The sequence below is a fragment of the Limanda limanda genome, chromosome 19 (assembly GCF_963576545.1).
Source record: "Limanda limanda chromosome 19, fLimLim1.1, whole genome shotgun sequence".
In the NCBI taxonomy this organism is placed as follows: Eukaryota; Metazoa; Chordata; class Actinopteri; order Pleuronectiformes; family Pleuronectidae; genus Limanda; species Limanda limanda.
Genome location: NC_083654.1, coordinates 13,635,620 through 13,655,114, shown reverse-complemented (window position 1 = coordinate 13,655,114; position 19,495 = coordinate 13,635,620). Strand labels below are relative to the sequence as shown.

At 44.0% G+C, this 19,495-nt stretch overlaps 1 protein-coding gene across 2 annotated transcripts in view; it reads right to left on the bottom strand.

Moving 5' to 3' along the window:
• Positions 1 to 236: 236 nt before the first annotated feature.
• The window catches only part of atxn1a (ataxin 1a), a 60,547-nt gene continuing 41,288 nt past the window's right edge, over positions 237 to 19,495 (bottom strand). For both annotated transcript variants that reach the window (XM_061092565.1, XM_061092566.1), the window contains 2 exons: positions 10,198 to 12,554; positions 237 to 7,442 (listed from right to left, as the gene is read on the bottom strand). In XM_061092565.1, the coding sequence (XP_060948548.1) occupies positions 6,870 to 7,442; positions 10,198 to 12,060 (2,436 nt within the window). In that variant the 5' untranslated portion in view covers positions 12,061 to 12,554 and the 3' untranslated portion in view covers positions 237 to 6,869. The remainder of the gene's footprint in view (positions 7,443 to 10,197; positions 12,555 to 19,495) is intronic.

Genomic DNA, 19,495 nt, shown 5'->3' with positions numbered 1-19,495 from the left:
TAATGTAGATGCTTTTTACCTTATGCAATACGAGCTGAGAACAACAGTCACATGAGCTTTTAAACCTCTTGCTTTCTAAAGTGGAGAGCGGTAGTGTGTCATGCTGCCTTATATTAGGCAGCATGACACACTAGAGGGAGCTAAGGTTCAACCAAACACATTGAGTAAAAAGATCCTCAGTCAATGACAGATGTGGCTTGAAGGGTTTCCATGTAGAAATAGGGTTACAAGTCAAATAAAGACACAAATTGCTCATTTATTCCAGATATGTCAAGGTTTCATTTTCTTTTTCAAAGAGGTGCATTTGCACAGTTGTCAAATACATACACCAACAGGGTTTCTCCATTGCTATAGAGGAAAGGGGGGGTGGTGAGACACAAGGACTTGGTGAGTACAATATAGTACAAACAAGTTGGCTGGGACCTGCTGCAGCCCCCTGGTGGCCAGGCCGTGTCCGTGCAGGTCTGTGCTGATGTTCTCTGCCACCGTCTCAAAGGGCCACGAAGTGTCAGTTCATTTCTCGGTGCAGCAGGTGAGCAGAGACACACGTCCACAGACCGGTGGCCGGCCGCGGGGCTGCCTGATCAGAAACAGGGGGGAGGAGTCAACTGAGGCCACAGCTGAAGGATAAGCTCCATCCCCCTCCGTGGCAGTTGGCAGGGTCAGAGGTCAGGTGCGGCCTTTCCCCCCCGCTGAAGTGTTTGTTGCCTTGCAGAGAGAGGCAGACGTTCAGAACACTGAAGAGACGACCGAGCCATCTCCAGCTTTATACACATATCATATTAATAGTAATTCATAGTTAACTGTCAATAATGACATTTGTTAATTATATCAAATCATATGTCATAAATGTACATATCTTATAACCCATATCAAACAGCCCACTATGTAAATTGATCGGGGTGAAACTAAACTGTTACGTGGGCCTCTACAAGTTTTTTTTTTCTTTCTGCCTGAGTTGGTTATCCAGCGCTATGGACGAGACATCATACAAAAAAAAAGAGAAAAACAAAGAATAAAAATAAAAAAAAGGAATCCTGATTGAATTCTGTTCACTTTTAAAACACAACAAAGTGCCAAGAACACGTCCTTTTTTTTCTCAAAATGAAAGTAGAAACATCAAAGAGCACACATGCCTTTTTTTTCTGATCGAAAAAGTCCAAAGCTCACACACCAACATTCATTTTATTTGTCAAGTTGTGCAAAGAAGAAGCCAATTTAAAAAAAAAAAAGACATTAGCAGTGTTCCTCCAATGAGGAAGCTTGTCATAAAAACTCAACAATGACACATTCTCTACATGTAGTTTTAAGTCCCCTGACATTATAGTGAGTGCTACAAGGAGACTGAAAACACAAAAAAAGCTCCTGCACCAAGGATAATGCAAAAAAATTTAAAATAAAATAAAGCAAAAGTTTTGAATGCTGCGTTTCAACACCTCGCCACCGGACCAAGCTGCGCCGAGCTCCTGACAGAGAACTCCGCCCAAAATGAAAACCCCAAATGGGAACTAAACAACGAATTAACAGCACAGCCTGGTCGGCACGGGGCGGAAGACGCCGAACAAAAAGAAGGGATGCATTCCATGAGAAAAAGGTTTTCCTAAAAAGAAAAGACCAAGGGATCACCTAACACCTCGGCCCGTTGGACCCAAGAACGCGCCGGGCGCCAAGTGAGATGGAGCACAGACAGATAAACACAAGGTTACGGCAAGGTGATGTGCAAAAAACTTAAACTGAGCCATCTCTCTCTCTCTCTCTCTCTCTATTTTCAACTTTATTCACCCCCTTTCCCCCCCGCTCTCATTCTCTCTGTCTGTTTTGAATGAATGTTACCCCTAGGGGAAGGTATCGGTCTGAGACAGAGGGGTTAGACCAAGCCCATCCTAGGATTAGAAAGTGCTGAAACATTATCAAGTCTTTTACATCTACTTACATGTGCATCTCTGTTGGTTGGTAGTTATTTTTTTTTTAAATAATTTTTTCTTTTTACTCTTTTTTTCTTGTTTTTTTACAAAAAAAAAGTGGTCCCCACTAGCGATGAGGTTTTTTTTTTTTTTCTTACCACGAACCATCAAGGGTCAGGGTTTGTGATCGCACAGTTACACACACACACACACACACTCATACACACCTGAACACCAGGTGTACGTAAGCACGCATACTACACACGACTCATGGCGCAGACACACACGCACTAACATGGTTTCTCGCCCACTCAAATTTAGGAAGGCTGCAATGACAACAGGGAAATAGTAGAACGGACAAACTCTCTAGTTTCTGTTCACAAACATCCCGATGGGTTTTACAGATGCGACGCGCGCACACACATCAGCACACAGTGAAATACACAAGCCATTAACACGATGAGACACTGGAGTAGGTCTATGCTACATACACTTGGCACAGCAAAGGGGAGAAAACAACAAAATCGAAGTATTGCACATCGTGGTACATGTCGGGGGAATCGAAAGGTTCAACTCGGGATCATTTTGACGAAAAACTAAAAACCACAACAAACCCTCGGGAGCAGTTGCTCCTCGGTGACGCGTCAGATTGCTTTAAAGTCTACTGTTAGGCATGCACTTCCACTGAAGTATAAACACGATGACCTGTATGAGCTGAGCAGTGAAAAGGAGACAGAATATCAAAAATATGACGTTATGAGCGGGGTTGGGGGGGTGGGTCAGGCAGTGCAGGCCACACTGACAGGTAGCTATCGGTTGTTGAGGGTTATTCGATTGCTCCGCCCTCAGGAGGAGGTGCTTGTGAGGCTGGCTGGCTATGACTGGGTACCTGAAACAAGGTCAACGAGGTCACTACGGGAGTCGTGGCAACGGCGCCTGGGCCGAGTGTCGGAATGTCGGCCGGTTCCTTCAGGTGCGCGGGATCCCCTGCTGAGTTTAGGACTCGGAGCAGCCGGGACAGTGGAGGTTCTGAGGGTTGTGTTGAGTTACTGCATATATGAGACACTTCCCTGAAAGACTAGCAACTGGTGTTGCAACTGCAATAGTTAAAGAACTCGAGGGGGAAAATTGAAATGAGGGGTTTCAGGTGTATTAACTTTCTGTTGTGATACTTGATGGTTATTGTTGTTGTTTATTGCAGAGGATTGGTGCGTGTGTGTGTGTGTTCCTCTCACACACACATGAGGAGAGTGCCTGAATACTATTGCTTTCTTAAGTAACCAAAGCAACGACAGCATCACTTGGCTTTGGCTCAATATGTCTTCTTGTTGTTTTTGCCTGACCGACTGTGAAAGTTTGGATGGGTCTGGTGGTTGACAGGTGAGTTTGTATGTTTGCTTTTTCATTCGTTGGGAGGAGGGGTGGACGAAGGGAAAAAAGGACAAGTACGTACATTTAAAAAGACACAGCCTCACACACACACGCATTGCAAAACATGAACGCGCACACTACAACTGCTACCGCTAATGATTGTGACGTGTCAATAGGAAAAGGAAGAAATGAAAATGCACTACTGTGGCGGTGGTAATCTGACAAACCTTGTTTATTATTTTTTAAAAAAGCATTTTCAAATCTCATTCACTCAACATAACAATCCACCTACACTTCCATCTCTCATCCATCTGAGTCGACCCCCCCTCCCCCCATCAACCTGGAACAGTGCTGCCCCTCACAGTCACTTAGCCTCCTGCTCAGTGTTATGTCAATGGGATGGAAATACGACTGATCCACTTCTTGAGAGGGTAATCAATGACACTGAAAATGAACCACGTCCTAATACAGAGGCCGAGTAGGAAACTCAACAGATATGCCTGCAGGAACTTCTCCACATCCCCAAGTGTTGTGGGCAACATGTGCTGGATAACATGGCAGCAGTGCACAATCATAGTGAACCGTCACATGCAGCAAGAAGAAATATTTATACAATACATGTGATCAGAACGTAATGAATCAAGGATTTTTACAAATTTGGGGCCACGATTGACACAGACAACCATTAAAGTCACTTCTTGTTTACTGTGAGCTCTATAGCTTTGAGCCACACATTATTTAATATATTTTGAAAATGGTTCCTTGTTCAGGCACATTGTTTACTTTCCAAAAAGTTTAGAAAGTAAAATTCTTAAACTGTCATATTTAATGTTAGTAAATGACTAGTTTATTCAAAGAAAACAGGACAGGGGTACTTCAGGGGCCAATCAGATTTCAGCTAGGGCCAGTGCTCTACTTATTGGTGACGCTGTATCCGCAGTTTTTAAAAGTGTCCATTGTGACACTTTCCTTTCCCTCAAATGTTCAATGAAAATATAATTTATATTACACTCTGCCGTACAAACTTCTCATTGCACTCTAAAACTCAAACTTATTCATATGAAGAAAGAGCCGGTAATAACATTCAATCAGTTGCTTACAGAGCAATGAACGTTGGGTCGACCCAGCAGGCACATCTGTTGAGGTAACTGCTACATCTTAGCAAAACACGATTTCAGCTGAACCGTCGTCCCTCCACCCGTGGACACGTCGGCGTCCACAGCAGAGCGAGTTTCTCCTCGAGACACATTACGTCACTTCATCTTCAAACAAATTCAGTAGGCAGGCACGTGTTAAAAATCTGCGTTACACCTAAAAACTCCAAAGTAATTTGACCTTAACTGATGCAGAAACTCTTTTCCTCGAAATATGTGATAAGTGCCTGTTGAGGAACAAAACAATAAAAGCCCTCGTCTCCTCCAGTGTGTTGCACGGTCTGGGGCTCCTCTCAGGACCGGGCCGTCAAAACAACAACAACATTAAATCACGTCTCCACCGAACTCCCTCCTCCTGATGTGCAAATCGCAATATTCTCTTAAGTAAAAGACTCCAGGTCGAAACACTGGACATTTAGTATTGTCTATATATCAAATGAGCATGTCCTCTTCCTATACACAGTATACATATACTCATACAGACACTCACACATGTTCACAAACACTTCCTTTACATCTGTACTGTTTGCAGTGGGAACTCCATTCAATATCAGTCCACTAGTGTTTTTTGCAGTAGGGACAAAATCAGCAACTGCTTCACAACAAATAAAGAATTATTGTAGGTCATTAAGTTTTAGAGATGTTCTGTGTTTGTGTTCGCATGTGTGTGTGTGTGTGTGTGTATGGACAGACACAGACCAGCATCATGCACACTCTAGCATACGCACATACATTGCAAATATATGACACCCTTCAAACATTCTGTGGCGTTAGCTTCTAGTCGTTGCTCTCAGTCTGGTACAAAACATCATTGGGATATTTCGAATATCTCTTTCCTTTTTTAAATCTTTTTTACGCCCAATCTCAACCGTTCAAAACACATTCCTAATACAATGGCGCACATGCTCAAAAATAACCATCGTTATTTCTAACTCCACCTTCAAGTTTCCTCAAACCATCTCCTGACTGGATTTTCCTCCAGCACCTGTCATTCCTTTTGTAATCCCATGGCACATCCGCTCCCACGTTACCAAACGACCCCTTCACTTCTCCTAAAGCTTCACCTTTCCAAAGTGCTGTTTGCTACTTTCTACTCTTGTCTAAATAACAACGACAAAAAATAATCTAAAAACATACAGTACTGTGTAAATAAAGAGACAAGTAAGATTTGACGGCCGTATGGTGAGTGTGACAGGTCTGTTAAATGCTTTGAAACATCCTGACCCTCTCAGACCTGACATGCTGATTCTCTCGGGTTCCTGTCACACAGCCTTTTCTGCTTAAAAAAATATAAAGTAATTCATCAAAACACAATAAGGACTGTGTGCAGGTCTTCCTCTTAACTTTCCCTCAGTTCAACCTGGTGGGTTTGCACTTGTATTACATTAGGGTCTCGCACATTTTATACATTAACCCAAACACGTTCGATCTTCGACTAACAGACCCCTGATTAAGGTTCCTGACAATCAATGACACTAAGTAACTGCAGAGATAGAAGACAAGAGGGTCTGAGTGAAAAAAACAAAAACGCTAAAGATGAAGGTAAAGACTCCACCGTCGTCAAACTGAACCGAGTAGGTGTTGATCCCTCTCTGTTGTGTGGCACACTGGCGCTTCTTGATGACATCACAGATCAGGTCTTGCACATGACGGTGACACGGTACCTGTGTCTCAATTTAGGGGCCACTTTCTTTGGAGGCTGCATTTGAGGACCAATTGAAAACAGGAGCGCGACTAGACGGCCACTACAAATGCATCCTTCCATCCCGGGGAGACAAAGACTCCTTTGCGGTCTACGTGGGCAACATAGACCACCTCCATGTCCTAAGAAGGAGGCAGCCCCTGAATTGAGACACGGTCTGAATAACACACTGACTCCCACTCAGATTTATCAAAATGAAAAATGTTTAAAATGTAACATGCTCAGGATCATCTGATGTTATAGCTCTCCTGTGGCAGGAGATGGTGGGAACGTGTTTCCGTCTGGGCAACCTCACCAGCAGTGCTCAGAGACTGTCTAGAAGCTGACTGTGCACAAATTCAATTTGAAATTGACATAATGTGTAAAGTGCAGCCGAGCAGAATCCTCCAGTATCGCTCCCGTGTGCCACACAGCCACCGATCAACATTTAGCACACTTCACAAATCTCTCACCATAAGTCATCTCATGAAAACCATCAAAACGGCACTGATTGCTTGTGTGATAGGAAATCCACCTATATAAATGTGTTATAGACTACATGGACTTCATGTAAGGTGATACCATGTAGGGTCAATTTACCTCTACAGTACAGTATTCAAGAGAAAAATAAAACTAAAACAAAACTTTGAAACCAAGACATGAAACATTAATGTGGGCATTCATGTTTTTTTCTTTGTAGAGTCCTTTTATAATTGTTTTTCCCCGAATCCCAGGGGTTATTAACAGTCCTGTTAGCCTTCACTTGCCAATATTCGACCTTCCCTCGATGCTTATTTTCATCTCATGAGGGATGAAGGAAGGTTTGGGCAGGGTCAAAGGTGGCTCCTCTTCCGTTCTCTCCACTTTCCGACCCTCAGGGGCCGACCACCTCCGCTTCCTGCCGGCTTTTGGGATGCTGGCAGCCTGACCTTTAGAAACTGACCCTCGCTCCCCAAACATTCCATCCCCGTTTTCCACATTAGGGCCTCCTCCTCCGATCCCGTTCCCACTTCCACCGCTTCCCCGCTGGCTGATGCCATTCTCCCGCTCGTTGTGCCTAAAGATCTGGGGAGCGTCATAGACAGCTCTGGGGGGTTTGAAGTGCCCGTGGCTTGAGGCTGGAACAGAGGCCTCGGTGGCCAGCTCCAGGGGCTGAGTCTTCTTCAGAGATCCGTTCCTCAGGTTCTTGAGGGTAAGTGAAATACAAACGTCGCCCACAGAAAGCTTGGTGCAAGGCAGCTCCAGAAGCTGGGTGGTCCGGTCCGGGCAGCACGAAGACCACCCCTGGCCGAAGACGAAGAAGGGATACTCCACCAAGACCTCCACGCTTACCTGAAGGAGAGGGAAAGACTACTTTATTTCTTTGAACAAAAGAAGGTCTATGTACTCATAATAACAATAAAAACACAAATGAATGGATTCAGTTAACAGAAATGCTAGAGTGCTTTTAAACAGGTATTAATATTTGTGACATATTCAACAGATAGATGTCCCTGTGAGCTGAGTGAGGTACAGGGAGAAAATAGACAAGACCCTGACCTTCTAGATGAGGGGGCCTCTCTAACCTCATAACATGGGCGCCAAAAAGTAAAGTATGACGTTCCTCGACGCACATGCGAAGCTCACACATCCAGTGTGGCCCGGGCGTTAGCTCCTTCTGGGTCTCTTCCAGAATACTAAAACAGTTGTATAATAGCTTTAGTGGCTCCAAAGTCTGAAAATGTATTCCTGGATTATGTCGTCAGGGTTAACTTTAGTTTACTTTACTCGAGCCAAATGAAAGACATTTTAGGAGATACGGTTCTTTATTTCAGCAAAACAGTTTTATCTATAGCCAGAACTCTTTGGCAATAGATAGTCTTATCGACCAAAGGGACAACATGTTCAACAATACCAACACAGAAATTAAGTCTGATATTTTTAACGGAAATCCAACATAAGGTAATGTCAGAGCATTGGATCGTGCACTATCATTTGTATGTACGGAAAAACGAAGAGATGACAAAGAGAAGCCAAGGGTGCTTTGAGAAATAATGGGTAAAGCGAGGGAGAAAATAAACCTGAGAAGGAAAAAATTATGAAAGGAGCAAAGATCTGTAATAATGTAGATAGAATGAGAAGGTGGGAGTGGAAGGAAGTTGCCGAGATGGAGATGGAGAGGCAAGTTTTCAAAGGAAGGGTGGGTTGAACAAGGAGAGGAGCGAGGGAAGTGAGTGCCAAAAGAAAACAATGTCAAGAACGATTCAAGTTTTCGAGGCATCAAACACTCTCTAAGCAAATGTCAGGCAACATTTTCCCTCCCGTGTTATATCATTTTTGACTTCTCAGAGTGAGTCTTCTGAGCGTGGACTCGAATGTGCTACCACCTCTTGGGAAAAGAAAAAGAAAACAGTACGAGAAGCCACAGACGGAGCACAAGAGAGAAGGATAAGTCTTTGAAAGATGGTCAGCTTTTGTGGGGTACAGTATCAAAGAGCAGCCAGGGGAGGGAAAGATGGTTAGAGATGTTCTGTGTGGGCGGACGAGTCAGTGCATGGACAGATGAAATAGATTAACTGGCTTTAACGCTCAACCTCAAAGACAGCGAGAAGGATGTGGGTGTGTGTGTGTGTGAGAGAGAGTGCCTAGAAAACCAGAAAAAAGACACATAGAAATAAATGATAGATACTAGGAGATTACTGAAGTTATAAAATAGTGATAGGTCTGTGAGACCATTTAGAAGCTGCAGAAAGCAAAACATTACCGGTAAATAATACGATTAACCAAGGCCGGAACCTGCACGCAGGGTAAACATGCTTTTTTGGAATAGGCTGTTTGTCTGTCCAGTGCTAATGCTGGTTCCACCTTTCTGAAACTGACCTGCAATAATTGAGCTGTGACTAGTCAGGCTTCTGTTTATTCAAAGTTCGGTGAAGCTCGACTCCCAAACTGGAGAATCTCTTGTGTTTCCTATTTGTTGTGATCGACAGCATCACATATGATGAGCTGCCGCTGCTGCAGAGTTATTCAAAGTGTATTAATATTGAGCGTATATCACGTTACCAGTGAATAAATACTTAATAGAAAACCTGATGAGTAGGTTTCGACACAAAGTTCTTTGAACTTCTGGAACATCTCAATATCAGAGCATGTTTGTTACGTGACTGTCGTACTATTAAATTGAACTTAATTACAGAGGGAGCAGCAGAGTCCCGTGAGATTGAAAATAATGGAGTCATTAATATGGAAGCATCTCATCTCTTCTCATACAACATTAATAACACAAGCGGTGATGAAATCCCACTCAGAGCTCCTGTTAGAGGTCGACCTTATGACTAAGCTGGTTAATGTAAATATGAAACTATACCTAGCAGCAAATTATCTTAGCATAAAGACTGGAGTCAGTCAGATGCAGCTATCCAGGCTCTTTGAAAGAATTAAAATAAAAATGAAATTCAAAGCAGTTAATTCAATACGTCTTGATTGTTTCAACTGGATAAAACATAGTATAAAAACTAAAATATTGTTTTTCTTTCCTCTGGAAATCAGGTTTGAAAATCTTATATTTTAGCATGAGACAGTTACCTGTTCACACGTTCCCTCTAAGAGCGTCCATGTAACACGAATCTTGCATTATGGGAGTATGTTGTCTCCATATAACTAGGCTAGTGTTTCTCAGTCTGTGTATCGTGAATCTTTGAGAGTAAGTCAGCCCTTCGAGTGTTTGACCTGCAGGAGAAGGAATTGTCTTAACTTCACCCTGAAAAATACTGTGAGAGGAAAAGATTTTGAATGAGACTCAGAAAGGAATTGACTCTCAGTTGCTTGACTGTATACTACACCCAGTGAGTTGACAATGAAGAGATGATAATTTGGCAAGTTGTGCTTTTACATTGTCACATGGCCATAGGAGAATAAGATAATCGCAAAACAAATCCATTCATTATCGCCTCGTTTTACTGAGAGGCTAAACCTGGGCTAAATCCTGCAATTGCTCGCTCTATTAATCAACTAAAAGTTTAAGCATTAATCATTGTGATTGATCATCATGTGCTGTGTGATCCAAACAAAGAACAGGCTTTAATAGAGGTTGCTCTTTTTGACTTACCTGTGCACGGTGCTCACCAACAGAGAACTGAACCACAGCTACGTTGGCTGAGGCCTGGCTGCCTTCTATGCGCTCCACCGTGGACGAGTCGATCTTCAGTTCATTGCTGATCTCGGCACTCTGGATGAAGTCCTCTGTCTTCAGATCCTCCACGCGCTTCAGCTCCCCGTCGGCCAGCTGGATGATGGAGCCCTTGATGAAATACGGGGGGAGTGAGGGAGGCGCCACTGTATTGGACGGGGGAGGAGGAGTTGGAGCGACAAAACCTGGTGGCGTGGAAACAACGGGGAGATGAAGCTGGGCTGGGACCACCGCACCTGAAGCGACCTGGTGGTACGAGCCACTGGAGGTTACAAGAGTCTCTTCTTTGGGAGCGCTGGCAGCAATGTACGTGTGTGGGAGTGCGCCGGGAAAAGAAGCTTGGCTGGATGATGTCATGTGGGAGGTTACAGGTTCCAATGTGGTGACTCCACCTCCACTCACAGGGATGATGACTGGTTGGGCACCAGGAATGAGTAAGTGTTGTTGTAGGCTGGTGTGGTAGCTGATTGACGTATGCTGGCTTCCGCTGCCCCCTGCGATGTAACCGATGATAGGTGAATGGGGGTAGAGACTGCTGGAGGGGAGCCCCATCGAAAGTGCCTCCGTGGCACTGTGAGTGGTCTGGATAACGGTCTGGGGGGAGAGTGTACGTACAGCCGCTTTCAGACTGTCTACACTCAATGGTGGTGGAAACGTGAACGAGGAGGTGGTGTTGGAGGAGGAGGATGATGTGCGATTGACCGGCTTGCCCAGGATGATGCCACCTTTCTCAAAGTGTGCGGGGGAACAATTTGTCATCTTATCAGGGCTGGCTCTGGGTGGTACCAGCTGGTGGTCTCCATGGCTGTTGTGCATAAGCATAACAGAGGTTCTCAGCCCTGAGGGATCATGGGTAGAGTATTCAGATGGCAGAACCAGCTGGTGGGCCTCATAAGAGGTCAAAGAAGAATTGACATCCCGTGATTTGTTCCCCGACTTGGAGTGGCTGAACTCAGGGGATGCTCCGAACCGCCGGCCCCTTTCGAACTCTCCGTTGTGGAGCTCTCTGTGTCTAGAGCCACCGTCCTCGTTCCTGTTGGATCCGTCCATGTACTGCACCAGAACCTGGGACATTCCATGACCCAAACTATGATGGTGGTGCAGCGACTGGTGAGAGAGGTGAACGCCTCCTTGGTGATGACTGGACGGGACAGTCCGTAGGGAGGTGGACATGTGAGTATGGTGATGGGGGGGTTCTGTAGAAGGCGGTGGCATGGAGGTCCGCCCACTGGACGCTCTGTGCTGGTCATGCTTGGAGGCCTGCGAAGGAGCAGAGGCTGTCTCTGTGTGTGAGGGTCTCTGTGCGGCCATAGAGGAGGACGACGACGACAAGGAGAGGGGGGGAGGTGGAGGAGGAGGTGGGAGCAGTTGAGGGGAGATGTAGCTTGTGTACGGGGAAGTGTAAGGTGACGTTATGAACTGCAGATTGTGAGGCAGTTGGGTGTAATGGACCGTTCCGCCTACTGTAGATTGTGACATGGGGGATGTATAAATTGTGGGAAGAGATGAGACCAGCCTCAGTGACGAAGAGGAGGTTGAAGAGTCTGATGTGGAGGAGAGCGATTTATAATGGTGCCCATCAGAATGACTGGAGCTCCGGTGCCCACCCACGCTGCTCTCATTCCCAGCCACACTGGCAAGCCAGGCCATGTTCTCTGAGCGCTGACTGTCACTGGCAGGTGGCATGGTGATTGAACGGGTTTCAGACGGTAAAGTGCATGAGGGGATCTCCCTCTTCTTTGGGGGCAGACATTCATTACTGCGTTCATGGTTGGACTTCATGATTTCGCTTCTCGTCCCTCAACTTTGAGACTTTTTAGCTCTCCTCTTTCTTCTTTGTTTCCTCCCAATTTCTGACTTTCTATTTTACTTTCCTTTCTCTTTTTCTCACTTTTGATGTTCTGTCCTTAGTCTCACTTTAATTAGCTATAAAATAACCTTCCTAATCTTGTTTCTTTTTCTGTCTCTATACAGCTCAGCCGAGGCCGTTGATTATCAGGTCTTTTCTTGATAACAAAGAAAATCCAGGCCCTTAGGAGCAGGTGAAGAAGGATTAAAGATGGAGAAGAAGATATGGAGGGATGGTGGGGAGGGGTAGAGCTGTCTGTTCGGTCCAGGGGTCTTTAGCGTCTGAGGGGTGAGCTCAGTGTGGTGGGGGAGAATGTTACGACATCACACCTGCTGCTGCCGCCGAGGACGACAGGGGGCCGAGTGCGTCGCACTTCATGCGGAATCATTTCCTTGCAAAAGCAAGCCTGCCCACGCGCAGCTCAAACCTGTGGAGGCGAAAGACAAAAGAAAGTAAGTTCATAATTCAATCTTGATAGAGAAACTAAAAACTTCTAAGTGCAAAGTAATTTCGAGGCCTGAGAGATGGAGAACAATACATGTTTATGAAAATGAGAAAAACAAGACAGGAGCAAAATGATGCCCCTTCACCACCAGACTCAGGAGAACAATAACAAGGCCCTAAGAGGAGAAACTGTTTAGAAATATGTTTCTATCCATGAAGGTCGACAAACAGGCCACGAGCCAACAAAACAATGCCATCAACAAACTCAGGAGCTCAACGAGAAAGGACCTCGAGTTTTCTGAAGGATGACTAAGAAGCCACAAGCTGACATAATGAGAAGAAATTCGATCAATTTTCAACAAAGAGCTGTTAAAGAAATGTGCATTACATTTGCTTACAATAGCAGAAGTGAATCAATGGGTGATTGGAGCTCTACACACAGATAAAAGCTACATTTAAATTAAAGATGGCCAAAAACTAAACCCTTTTTGAAAACTTGACAGCTCTGTGGGAGATACAGTGCATAGTAAAAGTAGTTGTAGCACCACCAGGTGGAGAGTTGACGTAATTTTTTTTTCCCTTAACAGTAAGTGAGACCATGTTAGGCTAGTGAGGGTTTTGTGAGACCACACACTTTTAGATCAGAAGAATAAAAATGTATATAATTCAACCTGATATGATAGAATTGCAGAAGCCTGGACCCGTAGTAATTACAATCTAAACAACTCGAAGAAGTTTCACAATCCTGCAGTACTTGGACCTCCAATAGCAGACTTGTGTGTGTGTGTGAGTCTGCATATATGCCATCTGTTAGGAAAGACCCCCTGCTGCAAAAGATTGAAAGCTTGGTGTGAATCTCATACATAATGTACAGTCATTTCAAGACATGCGCAACACACACACACACACACACACACACACACACACACACACACACACACACACACACACACACACACACACACACACACACACACACACACACACCATATCAGACACTGACACCTGAGCATATTCAATTATGCTGACATATGCTCTTTTCCTGATGCTGACGATTCCTGTGATTTAACATGTGTTGCAGATCTATTACAACACAACTACAGAAACAAAACATGCAAATTCCCATTCAAACACAGAGGAAGAGCACCCACACACACTTTGTTTCATAGTAGGTAACACACACACACACACACACACACACTCAGAAGTGAGAGGTACTGTTGATCAGTGAACTTTTAACACTGAGATTCTCTCCGTCGCTCTACCTCCTCTCCTGTCTCAGCCTGCCCACCTCTCCTGCTTCACAACTCCATTATCCATTATCATTCTTCCATCTAATGGTTTAATGTTCCTAATCGGCTGTCTCTCAATGTCTTTGCTTCTCCTCTCCTGGCATCTTCACACATTAATCTTCATCTCGTCTCTCTGCTGTAACCTTCCTCATTCACCGTGATGCTCCTGTCTCTCCTGCTCCGTCACACAATGCAGGCAATAAGGGAGTAAGACAAGACCAATATCCTTCTATTCCCCGACGTCCTCCACGAATTAAAACTTTGAGATAAGAGGAATGTTGTGTCTCAGAGCCATTTCATATCAGCTGCCACATCAAACCCGGGCAGAGTCTGTACATGCAGCCACAGATCTGTTCACGTCGCTGTGACCACTTTGATCTCCAGCGATGTCAGAATGGAACAGTCACTTCTGACAGCTGACTCTGACGTGTGAAAAAAAAATAAAAAGGTTCCTGAAAATTGCAGGAGAAATGGCATGCATTATGTAATGGGATATGTTGCACTGCTGCAACATTCAGCATGTGTAATAAGTGTGGTGTTGCATTGCATCTTCAATTAACTTGACCTCTTGCATTAACGCTGACTTTTACACAATAGGAAATAGAAATGACATCACATAATCAATAATGATACTAATAGTACTAATAATAAACTTCATCTATAGTCTAAAACCTGTCATATGTGAAATTTAGCTAAAACTGCTATACAGTGATGCATTTGCATTAAAAACAAGAAATACAATGAATAAAAAAATAATTGGAGAAAAGTAATGGAACATGAGAAGGAAATAAAACCCTGTGAGTAAAATGTGAGATAGAATGAGATACTGAAGAATAAGAAAAATTAAAATGCAGGACTTAACTAATGTACAGGATTGGAGGATTATTTACAACACATACACACACCCAAAAAAAATCTTAATTTTCACATTTGGGTAGTTCTCTTCAACCTTATGTTAACGTTTGTGAGAGTAAAATAAAAAGCAGGAAGAAAAAAGTTGGGATTAAGGGAGAAGGAGTTAAAAAAGGAAAGTAAAGAAAAAGACTAAACTAAAAAGGGAAAAATTACTAAACTTAAGTGTAGCATTTAGGGATTTGAGAGAGGGATGAAGAGAGGTAGAGGGAGGAGAGGCTGGAGACGCATGGGGGAGAGCGAGGGAGAGTGAGGGAGAGTGAGGGAGAGGTTCAATTGACCTACATTGCAAAAAGAGCTTAGTGCTATACTGAAACTGACACTCAAACACACATTCACTGAAAAGCCATGCCACCTGAATCTTGCTGAGTTTTCAATGTCTGTGTGTGTGTGTGTAAGTGTGCGTGCGTATGTGTGCATGTGTGTGTGTAAGTGAGCGTGCGTGTGTGTGCGTGTACTGTATATCAGATGACCTGTAACCCAAGCCGTCTGTCCTCCATGTGCTTTGGGTCCAACACACACACACACACTCACACTCTATCTTTCTACCCCCCGCTCTCACTCTCTCTCTCTCTCTCTGGGGCACTAGTGACATAGTGAAAAAGCTCAATGTGTGTGTGCCAGTAACCTGAATCGTTCACTCACGCACTATACTATTGTCCTTCTACGGTCAAAACAGTGGATGTGTGTACATGTACTGATTCTCCTACACTCTGAAGCAGACAGACAGACAGACAGACAGACAGACAGACAGACAGACAGACAGACAGACAGACACACAAACAGACAGACAGACAGACACACAGACAGACACACAGACACACTCACACTATACTTCTTCTGGTCTATTAAACAGTGAAGCTAAAAGTGGTAAACTAACCTGCAGTGAGACAGAGTTAAACTCGTCTTTTTATGCCTAAAACCAGCATATTCAGAGGTATTAGTTAGATCACACACACCACATGTTTTATGCATTTAACTTGTTTATATATAATTTATGAATCCTTCCACTTTCATGCAAGCAGTGCTCGAGCACTCTGAGGCTATGACGCCAGCACCGCATCTGTATACCCACACCAATCCTGTTTCTACAGTAGCAACTGAAATCCTTCCTAAACTTCACCCAACAATAAATACACATGCAAAATACTTTGGGGTTAAAAATGTTTCTGCACTATATGTTTCCTGTTGTGCCATGTATAGCACACACATTCAAATTATTTATGCATCTGCCCCGAAGGATTCAATACAGCCCATTATGAAGAATATTATGAGTTAATAACAAATGACATGTATGGCTTTGAGTGAGTCCATTCAGGAAACACAGAGCTAAACTCCAGTTCTGCTTTCACCAGGATGTGAAGAGGAGAAAATGCACGGTGTGACTTTAATAAAAATAGTTTTTCAAGTCAGGGTTCAGTTCTACTTACAAAATATCAACCTAGCAACAACTCTGAAAATTCCAAATCAAAACGCAAAACATGATACGAATGCCTATAAGAATCAGCTTATCAATCATAACTAAATGTGTATAATTGAAAATAAATAAAAACAAGAATAATAATTTTGTGATAACAACAATGTGTGTATGTGATGTGGATAATGGTGTGTTGGCCTTCACAGTATATGTCAACTTGTGCATATACATTTATTGTGTTGATTTCCCATCTTTGAATCTTAGTCATAAAACTGCATAAAATGTGCACACACATTATTATTTGGCTGCACAAGCAGTTGTTTAAATGCTGTATCAATCTAAAAACTGTGTGCATGGGCTACAGTATGTCTGTTCCATCGGAGTGTGTGTGTGTGTGTGCGTGATTGCCCAGTCATAATCATAATCATGATCAAAGGGATAAGTCCAACGTGATGTGTTATCTCACTGCTAAATATAGTGCGAGTGGAAAACATAGTTGCTGCAGGCTTATACTTCTCTGTCTCTCTTCCCTTTTTTAAGTACAAGGTATTTTGACCCTGTGTTATTTTTTTTATTTTTTTAAATATGTGCGTACGTGTGTGTGTTTGTGTGCATGTGTGTGAATGCGCATTACAGGGACACTTGCCAGACTGGGAACTCTGACAAGGCTGCCACTTTATTCGCCGACACCCTCCAATAGTGATTACACACAACAAACAACAACAAACACACACCGGACACACACACACACACACACACAAGAGTACAGTGAGATAGTGAGATAGTAATGGAGGATCTGCCATTGACAGATGGAGTCAGAGAGTTGGAAAGTAGAACAGAAAAGGGAGGGGTGACGAAGAAAAAAGGAAGCAAAAAAAAGAGAGAGAGAAAGAAAAAAAAAAGAAAGAGAGAGTGTGGTTAAGAGCTACACAGACAAAGATAGACAGAGATGGAGAGAAACAAGTGACTGTGAGGAAAAAGAGACTGTGCTTTTCAGAAAACAAACTTAGGCAGCTTTGCATGACTTGCATTTTTCTTACCCCTCGACAACCCTGAGGTTGCGAGGGTGACTGGGGGAGTAAGAACAGTCAGGAAGAGAAGAGAACAGAGAACAGAGAGCACAAAACAGAGAAGTCAAGAGAGAAGAGAAGACAAAAGAAGAGAAGAGAACAGAGAAGAGAAGAGAAAATAAGAGAGAAGAGATAAGAGAAGACAAGTGACAAGACACGTGAGAAGACAAGAGAGAAGAGAAGTAAAGAGAGAAGAGAAGAGAAGAGAAGAGAAGAGAGAAGAGAGAAGACAAGACAAGACAAGAGAAGACAAGACAAGAGAGGACAAGTGAGAAGACAAGTGAGAAGACAACAGAGAAGAGAAGACAAGAGAGAACAGAGAAGAGAAGTGCAGGACGAGTCAGATGGGAGAAACAAGCCACAGCGTTTGTAGGAAAACTAGGGCAGACGCAGTACGCACTTACAAACGACATACTGTGATACAACACGACAAGCGTTCAGGGTGCACACACTTACACACACTTACACACACGTACACACACACACACACACACACACACACACACACGTACACACAGACTCCCTCTCGCTCCCACACACACTTCATTCAGAGGGAGCACAAAACTGTGTGAAGAGTACTTACCAGGGTAGCAGGAGATGCCCACTTCTGCAGCATGCTCTCCCTCTCTCTCATTCCTCTCCTCCCTTCACTCCCCTCTTCTTCTCCTGCTCTGTCGTGTCCCTTGTAAAGCACCCTGAGTCTCACTCCGACTCCCTCTCTCCCCCTCAAGCGGAAAATCCCGAGCAGATTCAGTGTACTTGTGCTACAAACTGCTCTCAGCCTTTCTCACCCTCCACACACACACACACACACACAGGCACACATACACCCATACACATTCACACACACAACGACCTTCTACTAAATCTTGACAGCGGGGCAGGAAGCTCCCTCACTACCACTGACACACAGCAAAGGTGATCACGCACGTGCGCACAACCACACACACGCAAAAATTGGTAGCACAAACTTGCACACGCCCACAGGGAGGGAGTCCCGCATGCTGAGCTCCAACGTGTATTATGCAAGGGGTTGAATGCTAGCCAGAGCTCTCACACTGTCTACCCTACACACACACACACACACAACCACACACACACACTTATAGGGCCCCTCCCACGGTAAGCTCGGCCAACTTCATCAGGTATTCATTCAAAAAACACACACACGCCAGCTGGCTGCACGCCCAGAGACCGCTTACAAGCAGAGAAAGAGAGTGGGAGAGGAAGAGAGAGAGAGAGGGTGTTACAGTGAGAAGGGCAGAGAGTGGGAGTGTGGGAGAGATCAAGAGGGAGGGAGGGAGGGAGGGAGAAGGAGAGTGAGCAGTAGAGATTAGAGAGAGAGAGAGAGTGACACATGGAAAATATATTGATAATTAAGTGATCTGTAAAATGTCAAACAATAGTTTAAAATGCCCCTTTCAACTTCTCAGAGCTCAAAGGCAAGTTTGCAAATGGTTACTGAAAATTTAAAGTTCATAAAGCAGCACGAAAAGAGGCTAATCATGACATTTGAGAAGCACAAACCAGCAAATGTTTGCTTGACATATAGACACAATGTAAATACAGCAAATACAGCCACACACATGTACACAGGGAATACACAGTACACACACAGGCTTGAGAGGAATACTGAGTTCAATGATTGTACATCAACTTTACAACCAGTGAGTTACAACCAACACATTGGGCTGCACTTCAATCTTTCGAACACTAGATGTCATGACTGGTTGCCTCACTGATGTACAGCAGTCTATTTTCGTAATTTAGCTGACCTAGTTAAAATACCATTTGGAAGTAAATATAGACAAAATGTGCTGCTCAATGCTAAGAGATGTACTGTGCACAGGGAAGCAATGAGTGAGCACCCACTCATGAAGCATGCATGTGCGCACGCACACACACACACACACACACACACACACACACAGACACAGACCCACACACCCACACACCCACACACCCACACACACACACACACACACACACACACACACACACACACACACACACACACACACACACACACACACAGTGATGATTCCCAGTAGACTCAGTGGGTCTAAACATGTTCTAAAAACACATCCTGTTTGTGTTGGTCCGTCTTCCTGTCGGCCTGATTTCAACCCTTAGTTAAACTTTGTATATTCATGGATTCTGACTCCAGCAGGACTAAAGTTGTTGCAAAGTTAGATTCTTATTTGGTTTAAATGACCAACAGAACAAACATATT